Source organism: Crocodylus siamensis, chromosome 15 (genome assembly GCF_052110815.1).
Source record: "Crocodylus siamensis isolate JL-2025a chromosome 15, ASM5211081v1, whole genome shotgun sequence".
Classification (NCBI taxonomy): Eukaryota; Metazoa; Chordata; order Crocodylia; family Crocodylidae; genus Crocodylus; species Crocodylus siamensis.
This window is the reverse complement of record NC_143409.1, coordinates 27,709,673-27,725,147: the sequence shown is the minus strand read 5'-3', so window position 1 is coordinate 27,725,147 and position 15,475 is coordinate 27,709,673. Positions and strand designations below refer to the sequence as shown.

General features: G+C 47.1%; 1 protein-coding gene across 4 annotated transcripts in view; it reads right to left on the bottom strand.

Annotated features, from left to right (window-relative positions):
- PRMT2IP (PRMT2 interacting protein) overlaps nt 1-15,475 on the bottom strand; it is a 190,855-nt gene that overhangs the window by 10,009 nt on the left and 165,371 nt on the right. For 3 of the 4 annotated variants that reach the window (XM_090028546.1, XM_090028547.1, XM_090028543.1), the window contains one exon: nt 197-3,650. In XM_090028546.1, coding sequence (XP_089884672.1) covers nt 197-3,590 — 3,394 coding nt within the window. In that variant the 5' untranslated portion in view covers nt 3,591-3,650. Of the gene's footprint in view, nt 1-196; nt 3,651-15,029; nt 15,457-15,475 lie in introns of those variants that run through there. The other variant, XM_090028544.1, reaches the window with a different exon arrangement.

Below are 15,475 nucleotides of genomic sequence, written 5' to 3'. Positions count from 1 at the left end.
ATTTTTCATTAAGAATTCCTCATCTGACTGCCCATGTTCCTTGGCGTGCATCAGACCTTCAAGTATGCCGTGAATACTTGCTTCTGGATATGTGTAACTGACCCCTTCCTTTGAGAGCTAGTCATATATAGAAGTGTCCCATGGGCAGCAAAAATCTAAAGAGGAAAAGGCTTCTTGGAGGTTTAACACCACTTACCAAGCTGCTGCTTGACACAGTCATGCCAGTGGAGAGTCAGAAGATCAGGATAGATGTCAGGCAGCTGTTTCAGGGCCAGCAGCTTTAGCATCCTGGAAGTACAGCACTTCAGCTCCAAGTCCCTCAAAAGCTTCTCTTCCGAGAGGGTGGTGGGACGGAGCTCCACCTTGTGCTCCTGCAGCACTTGGTCAACAGATAGTCCCAAGAGCTTAGGGAATAGCTTCTCCTTCACCACATGGATGGGAATGAAGATGGCACCTGCTCGGACCACGTGTGGAAAGGGGCACTTGCGAGTAAACATGAAGGTCTCTAGCTGAGACAACAGTTTGCTGAGGAGCATGGAGGCATCCTTGAAATCCAGCCAGATCTCCTTGCTTTTGGTGGGTTTCTGGGCTTCCAGTATCTGGGACCCATTCTTGTGTTTGGGAGGCGATTTTGGCCTCCCTTTCAGCTCATCTGGCTCGGCCCTCTTCAGCCATTCTTTCAGGAGCTCTGGGGGTGCTCCGCACACAGAGTATGAGATGACGTTGCAGAGAGACACGTGCAATGAGATGAAATACTGGCTGGAAGAAGTCTGCTGGGCAGCGGATTCATAGGTGCTGGGCAGTGAGACGTTGGCCTCTCCTAGCACAGGGGATACCTCTGGTGCGCTGGGGGGCAGGGCCTCTGAAATGTCTGGTAGTTTCAAATTAAGGCACGTGATTTGCAACTGCTGGGTGTTGGCCTGAATTGCTGCTTTGGGGCTTGGCTGCATGGGGGCACTGGTGAGAGGAATCATTGTGGGGTAGCTTTGCTGCATGGACGGGCTGCTGGGCTGGACCGAGGGCACTGTCCCCGCAGGGAGAGATTTCAGGATTTTGAACTTTTTGAACATGAAAGCTGCCGAACTATGGAAGTTGCTTTTATCCCTAGAGCCATTTCCTGCTTGCAGGGGTAAGGCCTGTGTCTTAGACCCCTCACACATCTCCTTCTTCAGGGATGCCTCTCTCTCTTGTTCACCCTCTTCTCTTTTTGGCATCCCCTCTGTCTGACCAGCATGCCTCCCAGCATCATCAGACTTTGCTAGCTTTTTTTTCAAGCTAAGGTCTAGCGCTACCTCATTGTGGGTGACCTCCCTGTTTCCACTGGCAGCTGGGGCACTTTGCCTGCCACTCCGAGGCTCAGGGTCACTCTTCATGGACAGGCTGTGTAGGAGCTGCTTTGGCTCAGAGCTTCTTTTGTAACAATCCCTTTCCTTCACCCCCATTTTACCATGTTTACTTGCCCTGCTCTCTGCTTCCTTCTCAGCAGGTAACAACTTGGTTTTCTCTGACAAATTCTTGATAGCAGATGGCTCTGAGACAGGCTTAGCAGAGTCTCCACTTCCCAGGTTGTTAACAGTGTTTCTGATGGATGGGCCTTCCCTTTGTTGATTTTTGGAGCAGGGGCTCTCTCCTGGCCCTTCCAGGTAGTCTCGATAAGGTGCCAGACTGAAGACATTGTTGATAACTGGCATGGGTGGAGAAGGAGGAGAACCACTAGCATTTCTCAGGCCTTTCTGCCTTTCCTCAGAAGAGGCAATCTGAGGGGAAGCTACGAGCCCCTCTGTGAAGTCTCTGACTTTGGAGGATTCTCCTTTACTCTGGTGGTGGTGTGGGACTGGACTATCAGCAATGACAATGGGAGCTCCTGGCTCAGCTTCACGAGTCCATGTGCTCCTTGGCTTGGTTTCTCTGCAGGTTAAACTGGACCGTCTCTTGTCAGGGTGTGATGGCTCCAGCCCATTCAGGCTGGGCTTTTGTGCTGGGCAGAGGCCCAACCCATAGCCCATCTCTCCTTTAGGCAGTGCTTCTGTGAGCCTGTTTAGAGAGTGCACTGCTTGGAAAGCACTGTGCTGGCTAGCCATCTGCTTGCTTCTAGGGCTCTCCTTCACCAGTTGAGTCCCATGAAAAGTAGGCACCGTATCATCCACATGTTGATCATGGTGAGCATGTGAGCTGCCCAAGGAGGTGTTGTACAAAGCCAGGTCAGGAGAGGCAAAAGGAAAGGAGGGGCTCTGTGGCAGGAAGTCCACTTTGCAGCTTGTGTTCTTCTGCAGTTCAGGCTCTCGGGAAGAAGCACTGGGTTTTGAAGTGGGAGGAGCTGTTGGAACTGAACTGGCTGCTCTGTAGACATAGCTCTCCAGGGGGCCAGGATAGTAGCTTCGGGGCAGCTGTTGTCTAAGGTAACTACTAGGAAATGCCCGAGGATCCCCACTACCCAGAAAACCAAATCCTTTATAGCTGCCTGAAGATGGCAAGGTCGACAGGGAGCCGTTCTGCTTCTCAGCATGAGGGCCCTCCTGATGATATAACAGTGTTTGCTTCTGCAAGGGTAGAGGGTAATGGGAGAGGGGGTAGCAAGGGGATGGCCTCTCTTGATAGACTGATACTGGGGAATGGACTCCAGGGCTGGTTGTGGAAGGATACATCTTAGACCATGCATTTTGGGTTAAGTTGCTGCCCACCATCTCTGTGCAATTTTTCTGGTTATGCACAGCAGGGTAGTTTGCTTCAAGAAAGGAGGTGCTTTTAGGTGCTCTGTACTTCTCAAATGCTGCAGAATAAGGTGAGAAGCCTACTGTGGATGCTAGTGTCTCTTTTGCAGGAACCCCTGCGCTTGGATGTGGTGGCAGGAAGTTGGGCTCAGGGTGATGGGTCTTCTTGTGCACGGCCACTCCACAGTGCTGGTCACTGAGGTGGGGGTGGTGTCCTGAGGAGACTGGGGCTGGTAAAGTCCATTCCATTTCCATTGACCTCTTCTGCAAGCTTTCCATGCGTGAGCCTAAGGACACAGAAGTCCTGGGATCCACATAGCAAATGGGGGTTCTGTATACTGGCTTGGGCACTGCCAGGGTGGCACAGCCTGTAGGTGCCTGAGCAACTGCTTTGTTCATGACCATAGGTTGTGGCAGGGGGAAAGCATGGCCCTGAGCTTGCTGGAGCAGGTCCTGGTGCCCCACATGGTTTGCCCACTTTTCCCGAGCCATCAAGAGGTCTCGGACCATACTGTCCTTGCCCTTCTCAGCACCTGAGCTCGGTAAACACTCCCCCATGCTCTCAGGCTCCCGTCTGTAGAGAAGGCAGTTCATTACAGCTCCATCTGTCCGGAGGTGCTGGTTTACAGCATTGCCTGCATACTGCATGTACGCTGCTGCTGAGCTCCAGCGGGTTAGAGGCTCTGTCCCATCATGGTTTTGCAGTGGGTATGCAAAGTAGGACCCCTTGTAAGTTAAATGGTTTTCAGAGCCAGGACTCAGCAAGGGGCTGGATTTACACAAGCCTCCGGAGAGGACACGATTTGGCTCCGTCTCCAGCCGAGGTAGCTTGTTGTAAATCATGGGGTCCAGGGACTCTAAGTGTCGTTTTCCAGCCATTTATATGTCACTCTCTGCCTCTTGTCCTGGATGCACAGGGAAGGATTTGTGTTGTCTTTCCTGGAAGGGAGAAAAGAAAAAAGAAAACATTAGTGATCTAAGGACATCACATTAATATTTTGCCAAGTAAACCTAACTGTGAAGATGATCAATGGTAGCAGATGGAGAGAGGTGTTGAGAGATTGTATGGATGAAACTGGTAGACCAGGTTCATATGGAATACACATTCCTGCTCCCAACACCATGGGATCATGCCAATGAGAGGTTACATTGATGAAGGATCTTCACAAGCTGAGATTTCCCCATATGGAATTAAGAGGATGGGAGCTGCTTACTTACAAAACTGTTTTGGTGAGAATTCAACTAAGACGACTTTGTTTACAATTATAACCATTGCTACTGTCATAGTCATGCAACATAATAATTATAGCATTTAGAACTCAAAGGCCATTGCCCACTAATGAGAGCTGTTGCTCACTGGCACGAGAAAGTGTGAGGGTCTTTTGTAATAATAATGTAAGGTAAGGTAAGGTAATAGTTTTGGCATGAACTCATGGGCAATGCCATTTTTGGATGATATAAAAGATATTACACAATATCACAGTCTTAACACAAGCAACAACCTTAATGAACCCCAGCTAGGGAAAGTGACTTTACTATCAGTATGAAAACCTTTAATGTCAGCCTTTGGTAAAAGCCGGTCAGACCTCAAAATGCCTACACAGTATTGCCAACCCCCACTTTCAAAAAATCAGGATGCAAAACTTTGAGGTTTGTAAAGGTAGTATATTCGAGGGTTGTCTTCTACTTTTTGAATCTTTAGAGATTGCATTTTCAAATTTCTCTCTGCAATCATGAAGGCTAGATTTTTTTTAATGCAAGTCCATGAGATCCCATTACTCCAGCAGTTGGAGCTTTAAGAAAGACATCAGTTACTGAATGACCTTGGATATAAAAACCACAAGATTTAGCAATGGGGGACAATTCAGCCAAAATTCACTCTGAAGTCTGAAAGTAAATATTTGAATGGTCTCTTTTAATGATTTAAATGTTTAATCATATAATCATATGCAGGTCAATTTTTTCTAACCTGTCAGCATTGTTATTCATGTTCCACAAAAAATGTAATAAAGTTTACAACATTTAAAATGCAAAAGTGAAACCCCAGGGAATTTTTAATTAACCTTTATTTTACTATGCTTCTTTTGAAGAAACTTTGGCAACAAATCATGAATGACTTAAAATGGCAAATCTCAAATTGTTTTGTGCTTGCGACTTGAGAGATAAAAATACCATTATATTTTATATATACCTTGCCTCACTCTTTTGATGATCAGCATTTCACTTGTTCTAACAGCATCCTTCTTTGACGTCAAGGGGTTGATGTTTTGTTTTGACAATACACTTGATTTGAGGTGTATTACACTTTAAATAAGGTATATTCCACTTTAAATAAACTTGGACATCAGAACCAGTCTAGCCATGGGAGTGTAAACCTCCTAATGAGTTAACTTACCCTGCCAAAAAGCAGAGTACCTGAGCGGGTTCATTTAAACCTAGCTTGGGTACCTCTCCACTACACTGTAGTCCATGGTGTGGGCATCCCCTCAAATGCTCTTGTTATTCCTGTTTGGGGGAGCTGTTCCCTTTCCAGAGCATGAAGTGTTACAGGTGTTACAATAATATCATTCCAGCAGATGGCACTGTAGCACTGTCAAAGCAAGGGCTGCATGCTAAAAGTTTGGAAAGCCTGCTTAGTTTCAGTGTCAGGGTGATGGATTTCTTTGGTCTGTTATCTGGAATCCAACATTCTTCGTAGCAAAATCTAGTGCAGAAATGGGACCAGGCCTAGGAGGGATCTGAAGTAAAAGGAAGTAGAGATAAAGATAAAAGCCTTGTCTGCATAGGAGAAATTGGCCAGATAGCTATTGTAATATCAAATCATTTTTCTTCTGGAATAAATTAGTCTGCTTTGTGAGTAGAGTAATTATTCTGAAATAAACCCATGTTTCAGAGCGACCACATGGAAGGAGATTCAAGAATAGCTATGGAGATCAGTTATTCTACCCCAGTTCTTCCAGTCCATTTCCACTGTGTAGAAAAGCCCACATATGCATATATACACTTATATAAAAGGCAGACTAGGAAAGGTTAAAAAAAGAAACAAAAAAAAAATGTTTGCAGTGCTTATGATGCAAAATAAGTTATTTAAATATCCTACTTCTCAAACTCTCTTTATACATCATGAAGAAGTAGCAATTTTAAGGCCAGCATGATTTCCTAGTCTTAACTTGTATAAACGCAGGCCAGAGAATTTCACCCAGCTCTTTCTGCCTCACACCCAAACATCTGCATTTGAGTTGGTGCCATTTTGTTTACAGAACATCCAAGCTTTGTTTAAAGGCTTTGAATCCAATTTTTGCTCACTGCATTTTTTTTTCTCTTCCCCAAAGGAAATTCAATTTTTAATATTCTGAAGGGCTCCTTCAGTTAAAATCCAACAGGTAGTTTATTCGCCAGCTGTCCCATCTCAGCGTAATGGGCACTGCATTCTGCACCCAGAGTGATTGGCAGAGAACTGAAACAACTCTTTATTAACCAACTATTTAACTTAAGGGCTAAAAAAGTCAGTTTCCTGTTACTAAAAGACATTTATTCTCACCCTGCCCCTAATGGTTTAAAACTCATACAGTATTCTCAAACTGACACTTTTGTTGTCTCCAAGTGATACATTTCTCTCTCAGTTTTGCTTTTCCCCCCCACATACTATAATTTCAGCAACTTCTCCTTTTTCTTAGAGAAACTGTTTCCCCCAAGTCACTGTCCTTATCAGAGCTTGCAAGGCATGGCGGAAAAACTCCTTAATTGTTAACTTCCTTCCTCACATCTCAAAATCACAATATTTCCGCCTTTACAAATCAAGTACAAACTAACACAGCTAACGGTGGATCTTCTAGCACTCGAAGTCCTCAAACCATGAATGGATGCTTTTCTGAGACAGATACTTAGTCAAACACATGTATGTAGGCTAAATACAGAAGCAACAGTGAGATTCAAAAGGAAGGTCCATCTAAACATAGCAGTCTGTTGACTAGCATGGTGTAGGCACACCAGTTTCTTGGCCAAAGACAAGGGAGCGAGGTCCCCAACATCACAACTCCCCAGCTTGCATCTAAGCATTTAATGTTACAGAAGGGCTGACTAGGGGTGACCTCTGGCACAAGCGCAGAGCAACACTTGAGCTGATGCTGGTGCAGTCATAGAGAGACACTTCATCCACTCTTCTCTCACACCCCACATACAGGAGGTTAGATTTCAGGATCCAGCGGTTCCATTTGAACTCAAACTCCCCAAACAAAGCTTTCTCTGCCAGCTACCCAAGACCTTTTTGAGAAGGCTACACAATTAGCATTGTGGTTTGTGTCCTACAACAGAAACTCTTGTAAGATGCTGGATCTCCCTAAAGAAAAAAAGGGGGGTTTTCTTTTTTGTATATCATTAGAATTAGAGGATAAAATTGGTTTATTCATTTTAAAAGGGCAGAGCACAACTGGGAATAGGTAACTGTATACCAAGAGAATTTCTCCCCTCCCCCAAAGCAAAAAGGAAAGCAGAGTTTTATTGGGGCAAATCCATCCTCGGCTTTTCTTCACTGATGATGGGGACTCAAGTGGCCAATTATCTCAGTTGGGAGGCTGTTGAGTATTCACCCTGCCACTGCTCTTGATTGCTATTCCCCACACATCCTGGAGCTGGACACATTTACAGATAAATGCTAAGAGGAGTGCAGGAGAGGGAAGAAAACTGTGCTCTCAGTGCAGAGGCAGCAGGAACTGTCACAGCAGGAGTTGGGGCTGTGCTGTTTAATTTCTTCCTTTCTCTAGGAAGCTGTACACAGCACTTATTTCCTTATGAGAAGAATAAAGCGATTGTTAGGTAGGGTCCAAACTATGACGTGCCCGTGTGGGCTACATCTATATCAAATTATGAACTCTAAGCTGTGTTATGCATTTACCATACTACTACACTTGCCCAAAGCAAACCTAGTGAGCTGCATTCCTACAGCTCTGCTCAAGAGAGGTGCTTGACACCTCCTTGAAGGACTGGATCAGTGTCCACACTAGGTCAGCTGACAGCCCATAGGTTGAGTTACACCAGCAGCCTGAACCAGAGGTTTTGCTGACAAAAGCTATGTAGGTCATGAGGGATTGGTCAACAGAACTTTGTAGGGTAGGCTTTCCTGGGGCTGGCAGACTTGAGGTGCATCTGCTTTGAGGGCAGCATCTGAGTGAGAGCAACTATGCTGCAGAGGCTGGACTGGCAGCAGATGAGCTGCTGTCACTCAAGTTGCAGATGTACCTCCATTACTAGCATTACCAGCTCCAGGCTCAGAAGCACTCAAGGCCTCACTCAAGCCAACAGGTCAGCTAGCTTCAGCAGACAGCAACATCCTGAGGGATAGCCAGCATGGGTTTGTTGAGGGTAGGTCTTGTTTGACCAGTCTTATTTCCTTTTATGACCAGGTGACCTATTATCTGGACAAGGGAGAGGAGATTGATGTTATATCTTGACTTCAAAAAAGCCTTCAATCTGGTATCCATGATTACCTCTTGGCAAAACTGGCCAACTGTGGCCTTGGGTCCACCACAATCCACTGGCTGGGGAATTGGCTCCATGGTCAGACCCAGAGGGTGGTGGTTGATAGAAGTCACTCATCATGGTGTCCTGTGACCAGTGGGGTCCCTCAAGGCTCTGTCCTTGGACCCATACTGTTCAACATCTTCATCAACAATGTGGACATTGGAGTCAGAAGTGGACTGGCCAAGTTCACCGATGACACCAAACTCTGGGATAAAGCATCCATACCCGAGGACAGGAGGGCGATCCAGGCTGATCTGGACAGGCTCAGCAAATGGGCAGACGAGACCCTGATGGTGTTTAAACACCAAAAAAACCGCAAGGTTCTCCACCTTGGGAGGAAAAACCTGCAGCATCCTTATAGGCTTGGCAGTGTTACACTGGCTAGCACTACGGATGAAAGGGACTTGGGGGTCATGATTGACCACAGGATGACTATGAGCCTGCAATGCAATGCTGTGGCTAGTAAAGCAACCAAAATGCTGGCTTGCATTCACAGATGCTTCTCAAACAAATCCTGGGAGGTCATTCTCCCATTGTACTTGGCCTCAGTGAGGCCGCAGCTGGAGTACTGTGTACAGTTTTGGGCTCCACAATTCAAAAAGGATGTGGAGAAGCTTGAGAGAGTGCAGAGAAGATCCACGCCCATGATCAGACATCAGGAAAACAGACCTTACGATGATAGGCTGATAGCTATGGGGCTCTTTAGCCTGGAAAAGCGCAGGCTCAGGGGTGATCTGATGGCCACCTATAAGTTTATCGGGGTGACCACCAGGATCTGGGGGAACAATTGTTCACCAGAGCGCCCCAAGGGATGATGAGGTCGAATGGTTATAAACTCCCGCAAGACCGTTTCAGGCTGGACATAATGAAGAATTTCTTTACTGTCCGAGCCCCCAATGTCTGGAATAGCCTGCTGCCTGAAGTGGTTCAAGCACATACATTGAACACCTTACAAATTAGTCAGAGGGGACCAGCAGGCACTGGGGAAGTCCCTGTTCCCCCGTGCACTACCAGGAGTGACCAGGAATAATGGTCACAAGCTGGCAGAGGGTAGGTTTAGGCTAGGTATCAGGAGGTGCTACTTCACAGTCAGGGCAGCTAGGATCTGGAACCAACTTCCAAGAGAAGTGGTGCTAGCTCCTACCCTGGGGGTCTTTAAGAGGAGGCTAGACAAACACCTTGCTGGGGTCGTTTGACCCCAGTACTCTTTGCTACCATGGTAGGCGGTCGGACTCGATGATTTGCTCAGGTCCCTTCCGACCCTAGAAACTATGAAACTATAAGAGAAATTTGGATGTTTATCTTGCTGGGATCCCATGACCCCAGCTGACTTCCTGCCCCTGGGGCAGGGGGCTGGACTTGATCTTCTGAGGTCCCTTCCAGCCCTAATGTCTATGAAATCTATGAAAAGCACCCCTTAAGTTAGATTCCTATGGGTAGATGAAAGTCAGGCTGGAAAACACTTGACGATGTTAACGATGCACTGAAAACAGCCGACACAGAGAAACTACTGGGCATACAGACATCTAAATGTTCATCACAGCTGGATGGTGGTACTGCATGCCCAAGAAAAGGTATCACTCAAGAGACTGAAGCCCCCAAGAGTGACCTATAGGCCCAGAGCTGGAAACACTGACTAGACGGCCCATGTTCCAAGTCAGCTGATTGAGAGGGCTAGATCCACATACACCAGACTGGTGACCATACAGACAGATAATGGAGTTGGCGGTAATACTCCCATCAGTCCTCCAAGAAAGCTTCAGCTAGCACAGTCCTGGACCCTGCAGTGACAAGTGGCTTCTGTGCCCACTTGTGCGGCTCAAGTCAAACACAACCTTTGCTCATGAGGCAACTGCCAGAGAGTCACGTCCCTTTCCGATACACTTGTTTACCTGACCGTTGCCCTCCGCTGCTATCCCCAGAAGCTGGGGCTTGGGTGAGGCACCATAAAAAGGAGGTTCCTTAGCAGGTTCCTTTTAACTCTTGGTGTGCAACCTAAAAGCCCTGTAATGATGCCAGGTGTTTGTGGTGTCAAAGTCCTCTACAAAGAAATCCCCAACTGGCATGTGCATTGAAACATCTCTCTTACATCCACTCCCCCAATACACTCTTAAGTCACTTAAAGGTGATACATGGCTAACACCACAGGTGTCAGTGTGATATGTAGTAATATGCTTTGTGCTCTGGTCAGGACCTCCAAGGTTTCTGCAAGCTCCCAATTTGCTTCACAATACCCTTTTTATCAGGACCGTGGGGAAACTGAGCCATGGAGCAATTCCATGTAATTTGCCTAAAGGTCACAGTTGAGTTACCTGCAGAGCAGAGATTAGAATTTGCCAGTCAGAAAGCAGCCCTTCCCTCAGCTACTAGACACTACACTTCCTCATGGGTTGGGTGAGCCAAATCAGAAGTGCGTCACATACTTTATGGCCTCCTGTCTAGCACTGGGTGTCATCTTCATGCCCTACAATGTTTAAGATGGGCTAACACTTCAAAATTCAAACTCCAATCCAAACTTAACTGATGCAAAGTTAGTGTCACTGAAAGGCAGCATGTAGTGAGGAAGAGAGACCAAAGGAACCAAAAGGAGATTTTTAGCAGGCTGTTTCATTGCCACATTCTCCATCTTGCAAATAGCATAAAGTCTGATCAGACACCTAGCAGAGAGCAACTTTTAGGAGATGTTTCAAGAGCAGCACAGTTCAAATAGATCTTTGTTATCATGGCTAGTCAAGAGCCAGCGCAGTAGTTTCCATTGTCATTCTCCTTCTTTGTTTTCACCTTCTGAGCATGACAATGAGAAGAGTGGCACCTGGGATTAGAAAGCCTTTCTACAAGGCTTATGCCACACCCCACAGCGCTCTGACAATTCCAACCCAAACAAACCGAACTTGTGCAATCCACCCTGGCATCACCGTGATACCAGGGAACCGAGTTACAGCACAATTCCCATTTGTAGTTTAACTAGGGTCATTGCCTCATGGCCAAGTATCACTGAAATCATAACAAGGGGTTGGGACAGTAAGATCCTGGCTGCACAACAAGAAGTCAGCATTAGAGCTAGGACCCCCAGCCCTGTCATAATTTTAGCAGACAGATCCTAATTCATATGAGTAGCCCACACAAAGAAGTCAGACAAGCTCTTGCAGTCAACTTGGAGAAGCCTATAGCAGCTACAAGAACGGAAATATTCTTGTCCTACCCATTCTCTTTAATGGGATAGGATGAACTTCAAAGCTAAACAAGCGGTCAAGTGTATTTAAAGTGACTGTATTAAGCAGAGCCAATTTCTTACTGGGTAGGGAGAGGTTAAGTGCATAATCCTGCAGTGTAAATGTTATTGACTTAAGTGCACAAAGGATCTTCTCTTCCTAATTCCCCGTGTGTGTTTTCAATGGATAATTCTCATTTTAGACTGAATGATCAGGGCTTTTTCCATTTGATTACACTGTAACTCTAAAGCTATTCCTTCAAGCATAGCAAACTTGGCAATTGCTAGCAGTCACTGGACTATCAGGATCTAACTTTTTATTATAAACTATATTCTTGATGTGAGAGATTTCTTTTGCCCCTTGAGGAAGTTAAAAGGAGAAGAGGGAAAAAGCAGGGCTTTCTGTTCTCATCATTAGTGCTGTCCCAAGCCGCTCAATTCACCAATTCCATGGCCCAGATGTGTGAATTGCATTGTGGGTAAATACTTTTCATTTAACTATAACTGCCAAATACATGGCCCATTACTATCTATGGCTGAATCTGGGACAAGTGGCACTAACCACAGATTCCAATGTATGTTATTTATAAAGTGTTCCAGGATGAAAAGCTGTAATAAGCACCAAGTCTTGTTAAAACCAGCTTGGGTATACATTTAAGTCCTATCCAAACACTTTGGAGATGTAGGACAACTGGCTCCTCTCTCCCCTGCCCCCATTTCCTTTCATAGTTCAGGTATCCCCTCTGGGATTACTCCTTTAGGACTAGATCCTGCCTTAACCATGCAAGTCAATAGGACAAACTGGACAGGATTGGGGTGCTAAGGGTTGCAGGACAGATAAGCACCAGGTTAAGCATGGCTCTTTATGATTCATATTCTATAAAGACAAAGGTGACTGACTTGTCACCCAGCCTTGTGCACGTAGGAAGCGGGGGCAGGGGAAATGCCTGAATGAATTTCAACACGTGCAAAGTCCTCTGTGAGCAATTTTGAAACTTCTTGCAAATAATGGCTGGGGAAAGAAGTGGGCAGATTAAACCAAATCGATTTATTCCTGTTTTCAGATGGGTTTTTCCCAGAAGCAGTAGTTGCAGAAGGGGGAGGGGCAGGCAGAGAAAGGGCAAAACTCTAAAAAAACAAGGAAATGCATGTGACCAAGGGGCAGGGGTTAGACCAGTCCTCAGTAGTGAAAAAAAAGTTTGCTGGTCACAGCCTGCTGGACCTGACGTATTTCTCAAATTTAAAAGGGCTTCATGAGATTCCCAGCCCATTCCCTTCTACCTCTCCCAGAGCAAGGGGACTCCAATGAGAGCCTGTTCTCAAGATGCCCAGCCTAGCTGCTTTGTCCAGCCCTAGGACTTTTAATAAGTTTATTTGCGCTTTGACAACTCTGAACAAGGACAACTGTGTCTGTTATCATTTCAGCCCTTGGGGGCCAGCCAGTCACACGGTCTCTGCACAGTGCAACTGCCTTGCATTTCCTCCACATGATCAGATACCCTACAACTCATTAACAATAAAGCAATAATAAGTGGGAGTCTCTCACTTCAGCCTCCTCTTTTCAGCATGTGATAGTTAAGAAATAACTGCCACCTCCCCAGCCAATCCCAAAGAGACAGGTATCAATAAACCCAGAAATCTTTGTAGTTATTATGCCCATGCATGTACCAGTTGTCTGGAACGAAGGGCAAGAAACTTCTAGCACATGAGGTGTAAGTAGCCCTAGCTTCCACATGAAGCAGCTGCTCTCAGCTCTCCCGAGGTCCACGGTAGTTATCTGTGGCAGAATGCATTTCAAATTTTTGTCAAAGGCAATCTCTTTTTTTGGACTCTGTAGTTGGAATAGAGTTAAAGAAGACTTCTTGTATTCAAAAGCCTGTCTAAGTTTGTCCAGCTCTATCCCAACAACATAGTTGCTCCTTATGAGCTGCTACAACAAACACTGCAAAGAGCTGCCTTCAAAGCTGCTGGACCTTGTGGAACTTCATCCGGATGGGCACGAGGGCCTCGGGGCCTCCTCCCCTCCAAGGGCAGCCTCCAAAAGGGAGGACAGGAGGCAGAGGCCACATGAGGCACTAGGGGCCAGAACTCCAACCTCTGAACATCTGTAACCGTTTCTCGCAGTCCCGCACAGGCTGTTCAGAACATAAGCACTGCCTCTCATGCCTAGAAGCTGCATCAACTCAAGATTGGGAGGCTTCTTATATTAGGAGTCTCAGAACTGGAATACCATACAACCTGAAAATACGTAGCGGGGGGGGGGGGGAGGTGTTAAGTAGAGGTACTGGTCTGAGCCCACTGGCAGCAGGGATTATGTATAACCCAGATTTATGACATAACCGAAGTAGGCAACTGGAAGATCCAACCCTGGATTCCTCAACCCATGTCCAACTGGATCCAATCTGGAAATGTAAACTGTTTGAAAGCATTCTCAGAGTTTCTCTCTGATAATAAGCTACTGTCCTGCTGCAATACTAGCTTAATGATCTCGGAGACTTTGAGTCCCTAGCAAAGGAAGTCACCTCCGCAGTCACAGCGGTGAGGTCTCTGGTGGGCTCCAATTGAGGGCCTGGCTCTGAAAGCCCCACTGGGAGCAGAGCTCAGCAGTCACATCCCGCTCAGTCGCCTTCCGCAGCTTTTTCTCTAAAAGCAGAATTTCAGCTTTTGAGCTGTCAGAGCAAAACTGAGTCTTCCCCTCAACCAAATGAGTTTCTCTCTCAGTTGCTTTTTAAGATGATGTGTTCTCAGGCATAACAATGTCCCCCACCCCACCTACTTACAGACAGCTATCATTTTTATTGAAATTAGGATAACTATTTCCAAGAGAACTTGGGCAATGCAACTAGCAAAGAACACCCTTTCTTTAAGTGCGTGGCTGGTCCCATTAGTAGGAGCAGATGAGTTTGATCTGCTTCCAGCTCGGGTGCCATCTGAATCTTTATAGCTATACAGACCTGAACACTTCAGCACAGACCTGGTTTGGAATCTCAGTTTGATATAAAGGTATAACAAACACAGCAAATGCATCCTAGACCTGGGGACCTCTTACAAACAGAAAAAACCAGCCCACTAAGTACTGGTCTGACTTGAATTGCTGCAGATCTAATCTATGTTAAAATCCATCAGTCATGACAGCAGCAGAGGCAGCAATACAGCTAGAAGCACATGCCTGCACATCATGGTCAGGCTATGAATTCAACAGATGCATTCACACAGATGGTATTTCCTAAGTTCTGCCCATTGAGCACATTTGTATACAGAAGTGCTATAGTTACCAGAAAAATAAACTGGATGGGCCAAACTGCCCACAGATGTGTTCATGCAATGCCTGCTGGTTTCAACGGGAGTCCAGCAGGCTCGGAAAGCAGCGCTGAGCCCTATATACACCCTGTACATAAATCACATGATGGTAAAAGGCTGGAACCAAAGCCTGGAGCCCGTTATTGCCGTAATCATCCAACAAGAAACAGATGATGTGCAGGAATGAACGACCCCCGTGAAGCCCAAGAAGTGCGTGGGGGGCGCCTACTACACCAGAGGAAGCTGCAGCAGGTTGACGGGGCAGCCCTTCCCCGGGGTTACGTTACCGTTTGCGGACAGAGCTATTCCCGCTGCCGGAGTCCAAGCTGCGCCGGCTTGAGCACTTCTCCGGGGCGACACCGCCGCAAACCCGCCGCCTCCGATCCTCCTCCCCGAGGCCGGCTCGGAGCCGCGGTCCTTTCAGGAGACAATTCCGCCCCTCGGCGGGGCTCGCCTCATCCCGGGGAAAGGGAGAGCAAGGGGGCGCTGGGGGACAAAGACCCCCCCGGGTCTGAAGCGGGGCGTGGAGGAGGCGGCGGCGGAGGAAGGCGCTCGCCTGCCGAGCGCGCTTCTGGCGCGGGCTCCAGTCCGCCCAGGCGGAGCGGGCGGGTCCCAGCCTCGCCTGTGCCGGGCCGGGCCGGGCCCCGCGGCCGCGGCGCTCTCCATGCCCGGGCGGACAGCGGGCGGCGGCGCCCCGGGCTGCTCCGGCAGGCTCCTGGCGGCGGCGGCCGGA